Source organism: Halichoeres trimaculatus, unplaced genomic scaffold (assembly GCF_033239565.1).
Source record: "Halichoeres trimaculatus isolate MK-OKI-2021-1 unplaced genomic scaffold, fHalTri1.1 fHalTri1_scaffold_13, whole genome shotgun sequence".
Lineage (NCBI taxonomy): Eukaryota > Metazoa > Chordata > Actinopteri > Labriformes > Labridae > Halichoeres > Halichoeres trimaculatus.
This window is the reverse complement of record NW_027437191.1, coordinates 21,279,173-21,298,682: the sequence shown is the minus strand read 5'-3', so window position 1 is coordinate 21,298,682 and position 19,510 is coordinate 21,279,173. Positions and strand designations below refer to the sequence as shown.

At 40.9% G+C, this 19,510-nt stretch overlaps 1 protein-coding gene across 1 annotated transcript in view; it reads right to left on the bottom strand.

Annotated features, from left to right (window-relative positions):
* Positions 1–19,510, bottom strand: part of rngtt (RNA guanylyltransferase and 5'-phosphatase) — a 102,967-nt gene that overhangs the window by 52,038 nt on the left and 31,419 nt on the right. The window contains exons 10-11 of the mRNA XM_074685864.1: positions 19,234–19,305; positions 8,576–8,740 (exon numbers count right to left, since the gene is read on the bottom strand). Coding sequence (XP_074541965.1) covers positions 8,576–8,740; positions 19,234–19,305 — 237 coding nt within the window. The remainder of the gene's footprint in view (positions 1–8,575; positions 8,741–19,233; positions 19,306–19,510) is intronic.

Sequence of the window (19,510 nt, the reverse complement as noted above, 5' to 3'; positions counted from 1 at the left end):
AGAGATTTGATTTGTATTAAACCAAAAACTAAACTAGGATGCATTCCCTCTGTGTTTGAACAGCTGTTATAAAATGCATATCCACTGACATGTTCAGCTGAAGGTCTCCAACATCAGCTGATCCCTTCTGGATCATCTGTTAGTCAGCTCTAACAGCTGTTTATGTGTCTCCACATGTGCATTGTAATAACTCTAATAAAACATAAACAGTACCAGTGCTTTGTATGTTCCTTTTATGTACCTGTTTAAAGAACACGTTCCAATGAAGAAAACCTGCACTGTTTATCACTTGATCACTCTGTTGATCACTTTACCAGTAAAATGTCTCATTATTATTATTTATTTAGCCTTTATCTAGAGTGCATCTGATGGTGAACTCTGAAACTTATCAATAAAACTTAGATAATTGTGTCTCAGGAAGATATTTATTTCCATCCAGTGTTGCATTAATTTTTCACCAAGAGCTTGCATTGATGACGGTAGAGTCTGACCGTTGTCAGTCAGCAATCAGTGAGGCTAACTGGAAAAAAGGCTTCAGTTTGCTAGGGAGCATAACGATTGGACTCTGGAGCAATGGAAGAAGGTCATGTGGTTTGATGAGTCTAGAGAGGCAGATGAAGTGATGCACCCATCATGCCTAGTGTCTACTGTACAAACCTGTGGGGGCAGTGCTCTGAACTGGAGTTGCTGCAGTTGGTCAGGTCTAGGTTCAGTAACAGTCTGTGCTCAAAGAATGAGGTCAGCTGACTACCTGAATATACTGAATGACCAGGTTATTCCATCAATGGATTTTTTCTTCCCTGATGGCACGGCCATATTCCAAGATGACAATGCCACGATTCCTGAGACCAATTTATGAAAGAGTTGTTCAAGGAGCATGAGACATCATTTTCACACATTGATTGACCACCACAGAGTCTAGACCTTAACTCCATTGAGAACGTCTGGGATGTGCTGGAGAAGGCTTTGCGTAGGGGTCAGACTCTACCATCATCAATGCAAGATCTTGGTGAAAAAATAATGCAACACTGGATGGAAATAATTGTGTGACATTGCAGGAGCTTATCAAAACAATGACACAGCGAATGTATGCCGTAATCAAAGCTTAAGGCGGTCCAACAAAATATTTGAGTTAGAGCCCGACCGATTAATCAGTGGGGCCAATTAATCGGTGGGGCCCATTAATAGGGCTGATTATGCCTGTCACCAATTAATCGACATCGGCCAAAATGTAGCCGATTATAAAAAATTTTGCTCCACGGAGATTCTGTCGCTCCTGCTCCTGTGTGTCTGACTATAGAATGACGTTTTAACATCGTGTTAGTTGCTTTTTTGTGAGATAAACAGAGATAAATGCTACTGTTAATTCACACGTTCACCATCATCTACTATAAAACTATAATACAGCGTTTTAACGTTGTGTAAGTTGCTCATTATGTGTTCACATTTTATTTTTTTAAACTTACTGTGTTTAAAGTTTGACTTATTTAGCTAAGGTGTTTACAGTTTGACTTCTGTATTTATTATTGTGTTTACAGCTTGTTCTTATTTATTGGTTTACACTTCAGTTCGTATGTTGAAAGTTTCATAATTAAAGTTCCTTGTTTTAATTTAATAGTGTTCTGTCTCTGTCTTGAATCATATGGGTATTATAATTATTTGTGGTTATATACAGTACATATCCTGTGTATATCAATGAATTTATTACATATATCAGCGGATGTATCGGATATCAGTTGATATATTGGATATCGGCTTTTTAAGCCCCAGGTATCGGTATCGGCCCCAAAAATCCCATATCGGTCGGGCTCTAATTTGAGTGTGTGACTTTTTGTTTGATGGTGACTTATTTTATGGCCAGGCAGTGTATTTCATGATGGTGTTCAGTATTTTGCACTTTAAACTCACATCAAACACTTTTTAATCACAGCTTAGTGACTCACTTCTGAACTATTCACAGTAACTGTTTTCGGCTCTCTCATTTAACGCTGTTGAGTTTGTAAAGTTTTGTGTAGAGAAGATACAACTGCTACAGCGTCCAATCAGTGAGTGCTATTCCATTTAGGGGCGTGCCTGTCAGTGAAAAGACTTCCCAAAGCCTGTTCTTGTGTTTTCTCAATCATCGCTCTTCTGATCAGTCTCCTCCCTCATCTCACCTCTCTCCCCAAGCACAATTATCTCTTTGGGACATCCTTCAATATGGAGACTCAGAAAGTACTTCCAGTGCGATGGAGGAGAGAGGAGACTGCAGTTTATTGCTTTGAGCCGCATACCCAGACTCTAGAGAATCAGGGTTATGTCTTTTGATCTCCAACAGCTTGAGACCACAACATTTGGAGAGGTGTAAGGTCAGCTGGGAACAAGGACCCTGCAGACTGACAGCACTGAGCTGATGAGAAATGCTTTCAAAGAGCAGTTCTTTTTTCATGGTGCCCTACCACTGAGAGCCTGCTCTGATGAGAGAAGAAAGACAGGATCCTGGTATAACAACAGGAGGACATTTTTAGCAACACTGATGACAGCTGGGCCAATTGGAGAGGAAGGTGAGTCAGAGAAGAAGAGTCTCATCGTCACAGTTGCGTGATTGTCTGCATTTAGTCAATACACAGTCTGGTGTCAACACTCGCAGTGTTCCTCTTGACTAAAGTGATGACAGAGCTACAGCCGGAGCTGCTGTTCAGGTTCGGAGATTTCACCTTGTCTCCGCAGGTTATTTGATTCCTCTGGTAATGACCTTTCAAAGTGTATTCATCCAGGTAACACCTACAGACTGTGAAGTACGGCTGGAGTCTCGAGGATGTCACCCATTCGTTTCTGAAGAGGTGTTATGAAGCCCAGTGGAGGTGTTGCCATGATTGAAATGCTCACTCAACCTACGAGTCGATCAACCTGGAGCTGAGGCGGAGAGGTGGAGCTGAGGCTGGCTTTAAGCAGTCTGGCAGACAGCTTCAACACACTCACCTGTCAGTCAAGTCAGACAGGCAATGGATTATGTATCTAATTTGAAAACTTGTGTCTAAGATGAGTCTTGGAAAATGAAGCAGCAAAGAAGCTCACAGTAAAAACAAAGCGCACATCAAACAAAGAAATGAGCATTGTGGATGCTGACTGCACACACTCTCAAACCCTCTGTCATCACTCGTAAGGAGTGGATCCTTTGGGCTGTTTTGTATTCAGTAACTTAACCTTTGACTTATCTGTCGTGCTCTGATTCGTTTTGAAAAACACAATCTTAAGAAAGTATCCAGAAAACAACTTTTCAGCTCTCTGTTCAAATTCAATCTCAGTCTGAGAAGCTGTTTGAAGATGAGATCTGCTCTCAGGAAAGAAACTCATTGCTCCACCTGACATCTCTTTCTCTGCTCTTCATCACCTCCTTGGACTCCAGGGAGGAGGCTGCTGATGGCCTGAGGTCAACACGAGATATCCGACAAGGCAGAGGAAAGGTAAATCACGTTTGGTCTGATTCTTTTAGAGATATGACGGACAAGGGGGAGATTGAAATTACCACCAATTAATTTCCCTTAGTAATTTTAATGTTAGGAAAATTGTGACTTTATCATGTCTTAATTCACCAGGGGCCATTTTTAATTACTGTATGAACTGCTAAGGTCACTCAAACTGGGTAAACATCTGGGAATAAGCTTAAAAAAAAGGACAAAACTGACTCCACTTTTAAATGTTGGCCACTTTTAAAGTCTTGAAGGCTGTCAAACAATCCACTTTTTTATTCATGCCGCAGAAAAGTTAGAAAAACTTTAGCTGGACCAAATACATGAAACATTTCTCAAGTGAATTTGAAGAGTTTTTTTTAAAGCCAACTTTCTGGGGCATGGAAATTGCCAATATTCTCATTGGCTCTGGGTGGCCCTCCACTCTGCCATTCATTTCTGTAATCCCAGGAGGAATAAGATTCTCCATCCCATAAACGGATCCTCGGTGGGAATTTGCAACTCTGTTGCTGTCAGCAACCAAAATAATGACCACAAAGCCCAATCTGACTTGATTTCTAATTCCCTGAAGTAAATATTCAGATTTCTACCAGAAACACAATGAACAATTTAAAGAAGAAACTTTAACACTCAGTTACACCAATGCTGACAATATATAAAGTAATGTATGTTTCAGTTGCCACTGCAGGATCCAACAAATAGAAAGTGTTACACAAGTGTTCTGAATAAAGGACATTTCCCTCTGAGCACACAAAGGTAAGTTGATAGAGAAGCTTATTCAACTGTTAGTATCCAGCAGGTTAGTTTTGACAGGAAGTTTGAAAATGTGACTGTGGCCTCTGCTCGAGAAAGTTCAAAATATACTGGTTTAATAAAAAAAGAGTTTTCACGGATGGTTTAAAGAGAGGGATGTGTTTGTTTAGTCGACTACGCATTAAAACAGTCACTCTTGCTTGTCAGCCTCACATTTAATTGGATTAGGGATGGGTACCTTTCACATTTGGAACGATGCGGTACCAGTGCCCGGTACCTGGCACTGTACCATTACTCAACGGTACTCAACGGTACCAATTTTCGATACTTTTTTGTGTTTATGTGGTAAAAAATATCATTTTTTTAAATAATAAAACATAAAATACTTTCAATTTAACATATTTATTCTTCAATATATAACCTTGCAATGCTGTGCTCATTTCCAGCATGGAAAATCACCTACTCTTCCACTCACTCACAGTCACAAGGATGCATTTAGGTACCTAAACATGTTACGTTTTGGTTTTATGTTAATCGATACCCGATACTTTTGACTGAATTGGTCGGTACCTTTAAAAGTACCCAATTCGGTACCCATCCCTAAATTGGATCAATGAATTGATATGGATTTTATTATTGGAGGCCTAAAATAATGCCCACGATAAGGATATAAACACCTCATTCATATGAACACTTGACCAGAGAAAGGCCAAAATACACCAGATCCACCTACGCTCGGTTATGGCAAAAAGGTCTGGCAGGCTTTTTAAGAGTCAATTTATCAACTTATATGAGCTCCACTCAGTTGCATTCAGGTTGGAGCCCTCCAAATCAGATACAGGAGACTTCTTTTTTTTTTGCCAGATGACAGTGCAACATTGCATCAAATTGCACTGAGCAGATCGAGCAGGACAGAAAGTTGTGCACTAAAACCACCTTAAAAAAATCTGGAGACTTTCAAAACAAAATTATTTTGTGCGGACACCAGATTGTTTTTGCTTAACTACAACTTCACTACTGGCTTAATGAGCGGATCCAGGCTAGGAGTCAACAGGTTTGAGATTTTACTGCCCAACATGACCAAGGAGAGGATCATCATTTACAGGGGAAGTGGGGGAACTCCTTGGTCTTATGACTCCAGCTGGCTGGCTAACTTGAAATGTGCCAGACTGAAAACGCAGGTCTGATGAGAGAGCATGAAGGCAAAACGCAAAGAAGCTGAGATGGAAAAGACATGGATCGGCTGTGATCCTGGTGTAATCAGCACAAGCCTGCTTTGTTACCTGAACACACTTATAACTCAGGAAACTTGGGAGAATATGTGGACTTAGTAGAATTCTTGAAGAGCAATGAAGAAAAATAATTTATACAGTTTAATCTAGTTTACATTGCATTTTAAAAAGTTTTGGGGTTATTTTCGGAAAACTTTGTTTTAAAGAATTTGAAGTGTTTGAAATCTACTGAAGGAGATCAGAAAATGACTGAGTTCTGTTTGTGAGTGCACAACACCTGTCATTTTAGATGTAAGTTGAATTTTCAATATTTAATTCCACAAATAAGGTTCAAGATGAAACAACCCTGGCTTCAAAACTTAATGTATTGCAGAAAGCAGATTATCCCAACAGGCAGCAGACAATCAAATCGGGCCTATTTTCTCCTCCAAATATATTCAGTCAGACGAGCCTGTTCAGCCTACACAGAGGGGAAAATCCCCAAGTACATTATCTGGTTGTCCCCATGTACAATTTGTGTAATACAAAAGGGATCATTGTGCGATAATTAGACAAGTGGAGGAAGCAGAGAGAATAAGTGCTCCCAAGTGGTGGGAAACAGCAGCACGAATTTGGGAGCGCCCGAGATGAAAAACAGAAACTTAGCACCATCAGACAAAAGCCACCATACAAGTGCAGTATGCGACTGAAAATACCCCTGAAAGGAATCTTGGGTTGATATGCCATGAAGTGGAGGGTTGTGCAGAGATGAATTAATGAGACAGTCCAGTTTTCCTCTTCTAATGTCGCATAAGACAGAGATATGACTGTATGGGGAGCAGATGGCTGCTGAGCAACACAATAGAGCAGTCAGAAAGCAGACACAGTGGCAGTGACTTCATTTCTGGAGGATCTTCGTCAACAAAGAGGGGTGTTGATGCTTCATCTGGACTGTAGAGGGGTACATGGCTCAGGGTCGTAGTAGAGGTAACCTATCTGCTCATGCTCAGAATTTCACTGCAAGAGGAAAACGTGACTACAACACACGCAGGAATGCTTCAAACTTTTTCCTCTCTGTCTGCTTTGATCACCTCTGAGTGTGCGGTGCCAAGATTCCCGACTGATCTCAGCCCGGGGAGGAAAACATTAAATTAATCGTGAGCTGACCTCCTGCAGACCTGATATTAAGGGCATGAGCGCCGGCCTTTGAGAGAGACTTAAAAGCTGCTCGGGGGATAAAAGCTTTGCTGTCTCCAGTCTGTGAGCACCACCGAACTCCAACCTGAGGCTTCATTTTTTATTTATCACCAGACAAGCACAAAGAAAAATGCTGAACAGTTTAATCTGGGGAGAAGTATTTAAAACAGTGTAAGTGCACTAATATTACTCATTCTAGGAATTTAGGAGCAGAGAGAGGTGCTGGAAATATTGAACAAAATTAAAAGAAATCATTTTCATCTCCACAGCCAACATGCAGCATACAGACACTCATAGATCACTGTATTCTTCCACAGGCAAATTTAAAGTTTATTGTATAACTTAGGAGTCTCAAAGCACTTAAAAGCCGTAGTAGCTCCAGCAGCAAAGCCTCATAGCTGGGTCTCGGGCCCATGCTGGAAAAATCAATGACACCCAGCGGAGCTTGCCCCTCCAAGATTGATCCTGGGTTACTTGAGGTTTTATCTAATACACAAAACTCAAACACTGTAGAGCCGCGTTTCCACCAAGCAGACCGGTTAGGTTCGGTACGGCGCGCTTTTTGCGGCGTTTCCACTGACTCATCCTGGGACAGATCCCTGAAAAAAACGAGACGAGCCGACCCGACTTTTTTGGGACCCTTTCGTATGGGTGCCAGACTGAACCGATCCACTCTCGGAAGGTGGAGCAACACACTGCAGACCGTTGATTGGTCTAAAGGAATCGTCACTTACTTAATGGACAGCGGCTGGATTCCTCCTGGCGGCACACAGACTTCTCTGAAACAAAGCTTAATTGCACTTTGTAACAGAGAGTTACATGAAAATCACAGAGAGGACGAAATTCTGCATGTCTTCCATCTATGCTCTTTTTTTACTGTGTCGCGTTTTTCCGCTTTGTTGGATTTAATAGCGGAGTAAGCTGCTACGGCGACGCGCTATTGTTTGATAGCTGCGGCTTCCGGCATCTGGCTTACACGCCGCCCACCATGAGAGGGCACAGTTTTGCTGTGGAAACTCAAACGGGATCAGGCTTAACTGTACCAAACCGTACTAAACCGACCCAGACTGCTTGGTGGAAACGCAGCTTAAGAAACTCTAATTTCTCAAAAAAAAAGATGAAACTCACAAATGCTACTTTACTTTCACTTTGACCCTTTAACGACAAAAAAGATGGTTCAAATAAGCACTACTCATGTCACTCCCTTATTGTTTCCATCCTGCTTGAGCCAATTAGCATCTGTCAGTAAAGTACTGTTCTTGTGCTTTTCTATACCTCTCAGTCATGTTTAATTATTCTAAATCAGAAAATTTTGTCTCTAATGGTTTTGGTTATTTGTTGCTAAATGTTTAGATGCTCTTTGATATAAGTGAGAAAACCTCGTCTCAATGTTCATGTTTTCCCCATTTATGATCGTCAATAAGAAGACCTTTAACTTTTAAATAACAGAAAATGGGTAAAAAAAAAAAAAAACAGGTTTGGCTCTTTCCATTCCATGTTCCCCTCTCAAAAGTAATTTCAAGTAAAAGCAGGATGTGACTCATCGAGTTGTCAATCCATGAAGACCTCCTGCCTTTTCCTGCCACCCTAGGTGTAGATGAGTACAACCACACTCACACCCTTATCCGTCCCAAATCCACAGGCCTGAGGCAACCAGGAGGAGTCTGATCCCCCCTTGATAAAATGTTAGTGCGTTTATTTTTTCAAACTGGTCTTGCTCCACACTTTCTTTGGGACTGTTGTGCCGTAAAGACCCCATAAAGGGCTGCTGCTCCAGAAAAAACTTCCAGGGAGGTAACTGGGACATTACTACCACTTTAATTTCATCTGTATATGCAACACATAAGAATTTAGGTCACCCTGATTTGCAGTTAAGTGTAGGAAGCAGGAATGGATTTTTGGAAAGGTCACTTATAAGAGAGGTAGGATGGAAATTGAGAGGGATCCTACGGTTCACTTTACCTTGCGTGTTGCATGGATGTCAAAGAACGGTTTATTTCGGACGCTGAAGGGCTCCTTGGTTTTGTCAATCTGTCCGGTCTTCATCTTCTCCAGCCGGGGGGAAATGATCTCTTTTTCGATGCATACCAGCCGGATGTTGAAATCACACTGGCCCACAGGTTGACCCTGAAACACAGGACACAGCAATTCTTACTGTGTGACTAAACACATTTCAATAAAATGTGAGCACATTTGAGTTTGAAAACAGAGAAACAGAAGTCTGTAAATATCCATAGTATATTAGATGCATCTCACTAGCTACATATCATCCGATGGTAAACTTTTTCCCGAATCATCAGCTTAAGTCTCCCTCATTTTTATGTCCAGGTCTTGCTCACCTTCTCAGTACTCTAATTTGCATAGCCTCCTATTCACTATTTATTACCCCTAATATAAAAAGCAGCTAAATAATGTAGAGCTTTCACTGGCACTTTTAAACCTTGCCACAAACGAAATCCTCCTCACAGCTTTAATGGAAGTAGCTGTGCGTCTCAGTGTAGCTTTTATTTATAGCTGCACTATAGGTTAGCAGGTATAGAGGGATTATCACTCTACGTCATCATAAAGATACGCACACATTTTGACTGCAGGGGCAGCGTTTAGCTACGTTCATTTAGATGGGTTAGCATTTTTCAAACACTAAATTCAACCTGTTAGCAGCATCAAAGTGTATGGTCCTTCTGTTGTCAGTTGTCAGAAATAATACAATACAACAGAGTAGGAATAGACCGATTATCGACTGGGCCGATTGAAGCATATCGGCATTGGCCTTTTTTTTAATCTGACGGCCAATAAGAAACAAATTTAAAACTGCATTGTTGCAGCTCTGATGCAGCAGCTCTGCTGTCTGCAGCCACTACTCAGTCCCCAGCACTGTACCACCCACAGTAACATCTGATTGGTTCCCAAGCCATGGCTTGGGAAAGAGCCAATCAGCAGTGCAGTTATTACAGTTATTGCAGGTACACTGAAATTTTGGAAAACTTTATTTACTGTAGAAAAGCTATTTATTAAAAAAAAAAAAAAGCTAAATTTTGACACCAATATTTGCACTTTAACTGAAAATTAATTTTGGCTTTAAATATCGGTTATCAGCCTCCTTGACTACAAATAATGGGTATCGGCCCCAAAAAATCCATATCGGTCTATCTCTACAACAGAGGCAATGTCTATCAAGTTTTGACAATAGCTACCATGCTAACTGGTGACTCTCAGCCAAAGGTATCAGAGATTAATGGCTGAGAGTCAACAGTTAACGGTCACACTTAACACTGAAACACTAGCAATGTCTGTGGGGATGTAATTAAATGTACTGTCTTAATCCAACCTCAGTTAACCAGGTTTTACTACAAACAAGTAATATTAGCAGCTGATATCCAAAATACAGATTTTACTTTGCTTATGTAATGAAAAAGTTGAGTTTATGACCAAACATGGACTCAATATAAAGAGTAAACAATAAGTGAACCTATAAATTATGATTAACAGAAACTGATTTTATGATCAAAGTAAAATTACAGAATGTTACGAAATGATTAACCAGTCTTTTAACCTAGAAATACACAACCAATGATATTCCAATTTGGTGCAGTTCTCTGGACGTCGTTTCCTGGTTCTTTCAGTATGAACCAGGTCTCAGACTCAGCAGTCTGTGTGCTCTTTTTGATTTGGAAGGGTTTCTGATTTAATGACACATGTTTACATCCTGGTATGTCACAGTCTGGTAAGTGTTAAGGGAAAATGCAGTCATGAGCATAGTGTGACAGTTGAATTCCTCTCTGTGTTACACGCTGGATTTCTCCACTAAAAAAGGCTATCCAGCTAATATCTGTCTACTTGTTGATCTCTTCTGTCCACTCACTGCTATTTCACAAATCTGGGAGCAGTTTACCATCCATTAAAGTGATAATATTAAGCTAAAAAATACATTTTTGGTGGCTAACTCCCCCACGCAGGTTGATAAACCGTTATACTCCACATTGCTTCTGCATTAAAGTTGCCAGCGCATCCACCATTGTTGATAAACAAATGATCTCTCTATATACAAAGAGCCTGCACACAACAAGAACTATCTATTGGTTGGACAAACAGAACTATCATCACTGAAAGTACACATTCAGGTTTTCTTCCTAACCATGACAACAGCTTCTCTCCTGCCCACAGAGTCATAACTGACAGATAGCATAAGCACAGAACAGGAGCCAATCACTGCCTGTCACACGTACATGACAAGGCCAGCGTGGCAGAGCAAAAGGTCCAATCAAACAGACAGCCGTGTCACTGAAAGAATTCATGCTTCTGATGATTAATACAGGAGCGTGTGTGGAAAATCACATCAGCTGCGGAGCAACCAGGAAGCAAATGTGGCAAATGTGACAAACGTGACCACCTCAAAGTGTTGAGCAGAAACCTGCCTGGTACAGCAAGGCTGCTTAACGGTCACTTATTTCAGTCGCTCACTGACAAAGTGATTACAAATAATGACTCAATTTGAAAAGTATGAAAAAAGAAATTAGTCTGAGGGAAAAAGAGGATAACAGATTTGAAAGCTTCAGAATCCACAATGACAAAATGGTTTTAACCTTTTTCACTCCAATGACTGTCGAGTACTAACAGGATATTTTCCCCATTACAAGTTCTATAATGCAAATGGTCATGAAAAAAAGGCCTCTTCAAAATTGATCAAAAACTGAAAGATTTTGCTCAAAGAAAAACACTATCGAGACATCTTTTGGAGTTCCACAAGGATCAGTCTTTGGGCCACTATCTTCTCTTTTACATAGACTTTATACAGCATTTGTATAATATGTCTACTGTTTCTTGTCAGACATTCAACCATTTTTTAGGCTCAACACATTTCCCCATGTTTAGTTATTCTTTGTCTCTGCTCTCTATTTTTCATCTTTTTGTCATGCACTTCATAAAAAATGTGGAAACCCTTTTTACAACTTTTGTTCGGCTGATGTGATACACTCAGCTGTCCTGTTTTATACAACAAAGCATTCAAATCTCAAGGACATTAGGTTTTCTTGAATATAAAGAAGCAAGAAAAGCTTGAGTTCCTTGAATCTGACTCGTAAAAACTTGCAAATTTTCAGCTTTTGATTAGAAATACTTTTTTTTTTTTAAATATGTGCAGAAAATCTCTCTCTTGTTGCTCTGTGTTTTTTGTTTCTGCTAAAGCTATGTTTTGAAAAACTGAGCAGATACCACACAACCTATTCTCTGACAAACTAACATTTTCCACTCTATGTTAGAAATAATTGTGTATTTTTTTGCCATGTTTAAAACATGTTTAACTGCATATAAATATGAAGGAAAGCATACACACCTGTGCTATTTATACTGATGTGTTACCAATCAATGTCCCTCGATCTACACTGAGAGCCATGGTGCATGGTGATGTGACTGAGCTGAATTTGTATTCTGCTCTGTAAATGTTTGGCAAAGGCCATTTTCCTCCCAAGAGCTTCCTATGGAATTATTCGGCCATGGCGAGGGGGGGACAGATTCTTCTCCAGAGGTGATGAGGAGGTGGATGACCAGTCATTAGCCAAGATTGGATGCAATTACTGAGCTATACTGTCTCGTGAGTCACACAGGCACTCTGCAAAACTTAAAAAGGAGATCAGATGCTGACAGTCTTCTGTGAGAAACTAAAATGCCAGGTCTGATGAAAAGTATAACATGCATGTTTAACAATGAAGATATAGATAACTACATGTGAAACAACCGCGCCCACTATGACAAGTGATACTACAACGTGTGAAAACGAAGCAGTTATTCTTCCAAACATGGTGTGAAAGAGGACGACTGTTCTCACTAACATAGATTTGAACAAAAAGCTCTGTGCTATGAGCCTGTCAGTTAGCCAAAAATATTCAGGCTGCATTTTTGGGATGCAAAGACAAAAAACAGCACCCTGCAGCTTTAGTGTGTAAGGTATTGGTTGCATAGATGAAATTTGTTTTTAAAGAATGAATTTCACAAGTCATTCATCATGAGTCGTCAGAGTCAAAGCTTGCAGTCCAACAAAGTGCAATTCAGAGTATGACATCGCACCCTCTGTCTCCAATGAAGTGAGTGCATACAGAATCTATATATAAACTCCCATGAAATGTTAAACACCAGAGTGCTGCAGAGTCAGAGACAAATCCCTCTTCACTATGAGGCTGGCGAGGATGAAGGCTGAACTCAAACACTAAGACCAAAGCATCTTTGGAAAAAGGCACTGACACGGCTTTTATCATGATCCCAAATATGAGACTGTCAGGGATAATTAGGCAAAAGTCTCAATATATACAGGACCTGGTGAGGGATTCAGCGCTAGAACCAGAAGCTTAATACGCATATTTTCTCAAGTTTCTTAGATTGTCAGAGACTGGGTGTGTTTTAGAAAAAAAACGTAGATTTTCTCTCTAATGCAGAAGCACTATTTTGAAGGAATATCAAAGAAGGTTTTAAAATTCGATAAATCTTCCCAGACTTTGCTCCAGGATACATGTTTGTGCATGAGTTACTTCAGTTTTAGATCAAAGTCCAAATTAATACATACAGACTTCACCTTACCCATAGTCAAAGGAGAAACACCATTTGTTTCCAACACATATTTCACAAACATTACAAGCTTGGGATTTCATTCACTGCTCACTAGTTTGATAGGAGATGTTATAAGAGCAGAGTGGCAGGTTTAAGGCCAAAGCTTATGATGGTAGTCTCTGTGGTTAAACAGTAAAGGGCCCTGAAGCCTACTGTTCCTGCTCCTTTATGAGTCACTTTGATGCAGTTGGCGAGCTGCCATAAAACAGAGTTCAAAAACAGAATAAAAATGTGTTCTTCATAAAGCAAAGAGCTGTCTGATCACTGTGTTTCAGCTGATTTTTAAGATGTATGGTTCAAGGATGCAGAGCAAGATCTGTTTCTAGAAGTTCAACCTGTCTAAAGAAATTCAGATTCATCATCCTGTCTTTCTAAATCAACAGCAAATGTTCTCTTAAGATAAAGGTAATGCAAGGTCTGTGTCAAATTCTTCAGCTTTGTTGTTGTTCCCATGGGAGCCCTGCTGCCTCTGTGGCTACATTTTGGTACAATTACCCCTGTAATAACCGCCTTAATTCCTCAATCAACATGTAGAACCATATGCTGAATATGGAAATGCAGGTGCAAGCTGATGTAATGGGCTCAGGCAACGTGCAGATTAAAGTCCCAGCAGACAGAAGGGAAGCACTGTGATTTATGAGCAAATTAGAGTGGCTGAGGTTAACTAAAGTCTTTGTTAGCCTCTAATGGCTATTGCTAGTGAGAGACCAATCAGACCTAAACACCACAACGAATCTGTAACCGTCAACTCCTATCTCTGCTGAAGTCAGTACCCGCAATATTCTAAGAAAAGGATGATAATGGAGTGCAAAGAGCAATGACTTTGTCTTCACTTCTTAAGGCTCTTAAGCTGACAGCTTCATTTCCATTGTCTACACAAAGATCAGGGACTTCATCTTGCTCCACAAAGGGTTCTTGAATTATTGCTGCTTCTTTTACAAGTACATGGACTTAAAGGGTGGGAGATTCACTGCCAAACATCTCTGATTTGTTGATAATCTAGTGTCCAAAAATGTGTTAAAATCTTCATTTAGACCATGCCTCTTACGATGCTGCCTCCGTTTTTGTCTTTATGCAAGAGGTACATCAGCAATATCTCAACTTGGGTCTGAATGACTAATTTCTGAATCCACAGAACTTTTGTATAACTTGCTTTTTTTGAAGTAATGAAACTTGTAAGTTTGCCCACATAAGAGCACAGTTGACCTGACTGACAGGCGGGCATCCTGTTGCTGCCTGCAAGGAGGCTGGCATTCTGGCACTTAACCTCATCCTAAGTCCAACAAAGCTAGGCTGAGTTCAACATTTTCATACAGCCCCTGATGACAATGCAGTTCAAAACTCTGTATCAGAAACAAATGGTTGACATCACAGTCTCTATAAAGTTATACCACACAGTCTATTCTTTGTTTTTTTTTTACTGGATGAAGGGAGCAGAGCCCTGTAAAGCCTTGTTTCCACCAAACAGTCTGGTTAAGATCAGTAAGGTTGACTTAGTTAAGCTTGGACCTTTGCGCGTTTCCACAGCCAACCGTGGCCCCTTGTGGTAGGTAGCGTGTAAGCCGCATCAGTAACATAATACTGTGACACCATAGCAGTACGACACCCTGTACCCCCCTAATAAATCAAATGAAGAAAAAAAACGCAACACAGTAAACAAAGCGCAATGATGGAAGACATCAGCAATTTGTACTCTTTGTGATTGGCATGTGGCTCTTTGATACAAAGTACAATCAAGCTTTGTTTCAGAGAAGACTGTGTGTCGTGTGCTGTAAGTGACGATTCTTTCGACCAATCAAAGGTCTGCAGTGTAGTAGCTCCACCTTCCGAGATTGGATCGGTTTTGTCTGGCACTCCTACGGAAGGGTGCCATAAAGTCGGTCGACTTATCTCTGTTTTTTGGGGGTCTGTCCTGGAATTAGTCAGTGGAAACGCCGTAAAATGCGTGCCGAGCTGAGACAAACCGAACCGAACCATTTGGTGGAAACGGGGGCTTAAGTGCTGCTTCTGCAGCAACAACATTTCCTCCAAGTGTGAGGCAGTATGTGTCTTAACTTCATGGAAGTTTTATCTTCAGTTCAAAGACACTCTGTGTGACAGCAGCCTGCAGCTGAAATGTGACCACAGAAGAACTTTGTTGCACCATCAGAGTGATGTTGGGTTATCCTGAAAGGAACAATGCCGCTCTGGGACTATTCCTAGGTCAGCAAAGCCTGCAGAGCTACAGGCTGTCCCTGCAGACAAACTCCTCAGGCAGAAATAAATGGGTCTGATGTCAGTAAAAAAAGCTTCTGCAGCAGATGTTGGAAGCAGTCTTTTCTGTTGGGCTGTTTCTCTGATTGAGATGGTTATTTTGTCTGAGGCTGCACCTGAAGAGGGATTACTTTTGAAAGGATGAAAGCTATCCAGGTCAATCAGAGCGTTGCAACACTGATGTGCAAACCTCCACAGGCTGCTTTACACAGCAACTCAAAAAATTAAGGATATATATGCAAACACTGTTGTGCCTTGATCATGTTTGTTCCTCCACAGTGGGGGAGCTGCCAGAGACTGACAGAATGAAACACCTGACAAGGAAGGAAAAGGGCTTTACAGAAATAGAGGAAAACAAATTTCCTCTCATGGCGGTAGTCAGAGTTGATCAGTCACATGCATCAAGGAAACTTTATCAGCAAGTTCATACAGATGACCAGGATCATCCTCTTTTCCAACATGTTTATATTTATCTCCACAAAAGTCCACCTTGCTTAGGGAACTCACACCTTTCTTTCATTTCTCCAACAGCTGTCACAGACAGTGGAGACACAGCTCATCCCAATCAATACAATCTCAGGGCTGTGTTCACCTGACTTTCCAAACAAGTGGGGTGTCACATCAGGCCACGGACCCAGCAGGAGGCGTGTTCCCCCCCCCCGCTGTATTCCCATCCTCAGTCTCAGGATGGAGCCTCGGTGCTAAGGTGCTGCCCACCACAGATAATGGAGGAGGCTAATAATGGCTATAGGAGATCAATACAGCAGCTCTTTACTGATGGCTTGGGGTGGAAGTCCTGCAGCACTGCTAACCGCTGCACCGTCTTTCAAAGGCGTCCGCTTCACGGCTGGAGCCTCTATTGAGCCGCTTCGCTAGCGGTGATCCTGTGATCGATGCAGAAAGGGAAGCAAGAAAAATACGTTTCAGGGCTGAGGTAACCCCGCCTTCCCTGTTCATCCTGAGGTATTCATCAAAGTTTGATGAGGAAGACAGCGGAGGCTGGTCGAGGGTGAAGTCTCGACTCATCGGTCTCTGTTTGCCATTAGCTGCATGCCGACCGGCGCTGAAAGGATGAATTAATTTACAGTTAGAGGAGTGTTAGCATTTAACTTCCTCTTAATGTTCTCCTTAGGCTGTTCTAAAAGATAAAAGACCCATTCAGAGGAAGGTTACAGGAGGAGCATGCCTTTGCGCAGAAGACTGCACTGGAGGAAATACTGCAGCCTAACACAAACACAAATGCAGAGTGAGAAGTTCACATGAAGCCAACACCAACTTCATAAATGTTTGAGGGTTTTGATTAATATTAAACTCCTGATTAATATTAAACAACTTAAACCCTCAACAATGATTCTGGTAGAAATACTGCATTGCTACATTTTTTTATAAGTATTACCTGGTTTTAATAGTCTGATGATGTTACTCCCCTGCACTTCTGCTCGCTGCTCTCAGCAGCTGGTCCTGCCCCCATTCTTTTACCTCTCCCTCACTTAAGTTTCAATGTTGATTTTCTTTATCAAGTGAATATTTTATGAAGTTGCAAAAGTTTTATTTTCTCATTGCCATTCAGTTTTCTCAGCAGGTGAGCTGCAGGAGGAGGGTGGCTGTTAATGATGTGTTAAAACAATGGTGATATCAGAACTTTGTGTGGACCTTGAAAGCAGCAGGGGTAGTTTTATAAAATAAGATACTTTAATCATCCCACAACAGGGTAATTTATAGATATACAGCAGCAAACAAGAAAGTGTATCATGAAAACATCATGATAAGAACGTAAAAAATTAATAAATTTATAAGCATAACCACGAAAAAATGTACAACTAATTTGCAAGTATGAAATGTCCACAGAATGAGAATAAAAAAAGTGCTCTGAAGAGGTAAGACATGTTGTCCATCTGAGACAGCAGCTTCACAGGGCTCTTCTTTGTCCTGTCAAGGGATGGGTACCTTTCACATTTGAAACGATACAGTATCGATGTGGTACCTGGTACCTGCAATTCGGTATCGGCACTCAGTGCTAACAGTATTTGGTACTTTTGTGTGTGTTTATGTGGTAATAAATATTAATTTTGTTTAATATTAAAATCTCAAAGGTTTTCAGTTGAACATATTTATTTCCCAATATATAAACTTGCAATGCTGTGTTCATGTCCAGTGGGAAAATTGCCTTCCCTCTATTCCCTCACAGTCACAAGGATGCATTAAGGTACCAAAACATGGTATTGTTTGATTTTATGTGAATCAGTACTCGGTACAACAGATGCAATTCGGTCAGTACCTATAAAAGTACCTAATTCAGTACCCCTCCCTAGTCCTGTTCCCCTGCAAAGATAAAATCCCCCCAATGTGGGGTTTGTGTCTCGTGTTAGCGCCATTTGTCATGCATCTGTGCATAGCATGATGCTACTCTACCTTCTGGTGTTCCTTCTGGTGCTGGGTTAAAGCCACTGACTTGTCTATCTTATTGGAGCTAGATCTTACATTGTGAGGACAGGCCGATGTCTTTTTAGCTCACACCATAGAGCCAGCACGTCGATCTTGCTTCCTTCTCAACTCACAGGGGGACATTGGGGTGGGAACAGGTTAGCGCTGACATGCTACAAACAATGCAACCATGGCTACTCGTAGGATCCCCACACACACAGGAACAAAAAAAAGTAAAAAACAACACTTATATAATAAACAATTAAATTTATACAGCATTTTTCTAAATACTCAAAGAGGCTTGACATAAAATCCAAGAAAAAATTTGTAGGTTTTTTATATGTAGGATTTAAGTTGATTTTAAAATGAGTGAGAAGTGAAGATGTTTGGAGGCAGAGTTGGGCTGTGATGGCAAAAACTCTTTCCCCCAAGGAATGGTATTTGGTCTTAGTGAAAAAGCTGACAATCACCAGCATAGCAGTGGAAGTTGAGTCCATTATGGTGTATGATGTAGCCAAAGAGGAGCACGTGGGATAAGCAGAGGGACCAAGTACTGATCCTTGGGACACACCATGTGTATTGGGTATTGCAGGTGCAGGTGTCGATGTGGGCGTAAAAAATGGACGAAAACTGTCTGAGGTGGGACATGAACTTGTTTTTTTTCTCTCAATCTTATTCTTGTTTTAATCTTTCACTTTTCAACCCATATTCTACCTGTTTAGTATTTCTTGTGAAATGTGTGTGTTGACCCTCCTAACTTAAGAAATAAAGTGACACTGCCCATTCTATGCACAGTCAGTGCTACCTCTGACCTTTATTTGTGAATACATAAGAAATGCACATCTCAATCTACTCAAAAGTAACATGGAAATACTGACTCAAGTTAAGTCTTAGTCTGAGCCATATATGTTTTAATTATTAATACTAAAGTAACAAAAATAAAACAGTTCAGCTGCAGTGCTGTGTTTAAGGTCAGACTCAAGCAAAGCCTAGTGTCTGACAGTGTGTGTGTGTGTGGTCAGAAAGACTAGCCCTGTCATCTCTCAGCAAATACTGCAAAACCTGGATGAACAGCACCCTGCTGCCTGCTGCAGAAAAGCCTTCAAGCATCCCATTAGTGGATCTGATTTTTCAGTGTTCAAGGTCAGAAAATCCCACGTCATTTCTTGACATGCAGCACACATCCAGCTGTGATAAATATTTATCACTAAGCAGGGGGCAAAAGGAGCTGAACCAGTGTTAATGAAATGAGTGTGATGCATGTTTTATCTGTCTGTGTCCGGCAGATTGTCAGGAGTGATAGGTCAGAGCAAAGACAACACATTCTTAAACACGCTACTCACGTTGAATTTGATGATGTCATATATCAGATAGCGGGGGACAGGTTGACCGTTCACCTTGTCGATGATCATCTCCTGCAGAGATAAAGACAAGTCAGAATTATACACAAAGTGCAAAACGCATGTTGACTCAGACAAATATAGAAGACTGAGAGGAGATGGATGGAATATATACAAAGAGAAGTCCTGTGGACAGTCTTGACGTCATTGCGTGTAAAAAATGCTTTCTGTGAACACTTATGCAGGGCAGAAGCTAACCGTATTGCACAAGAGGGCGAGT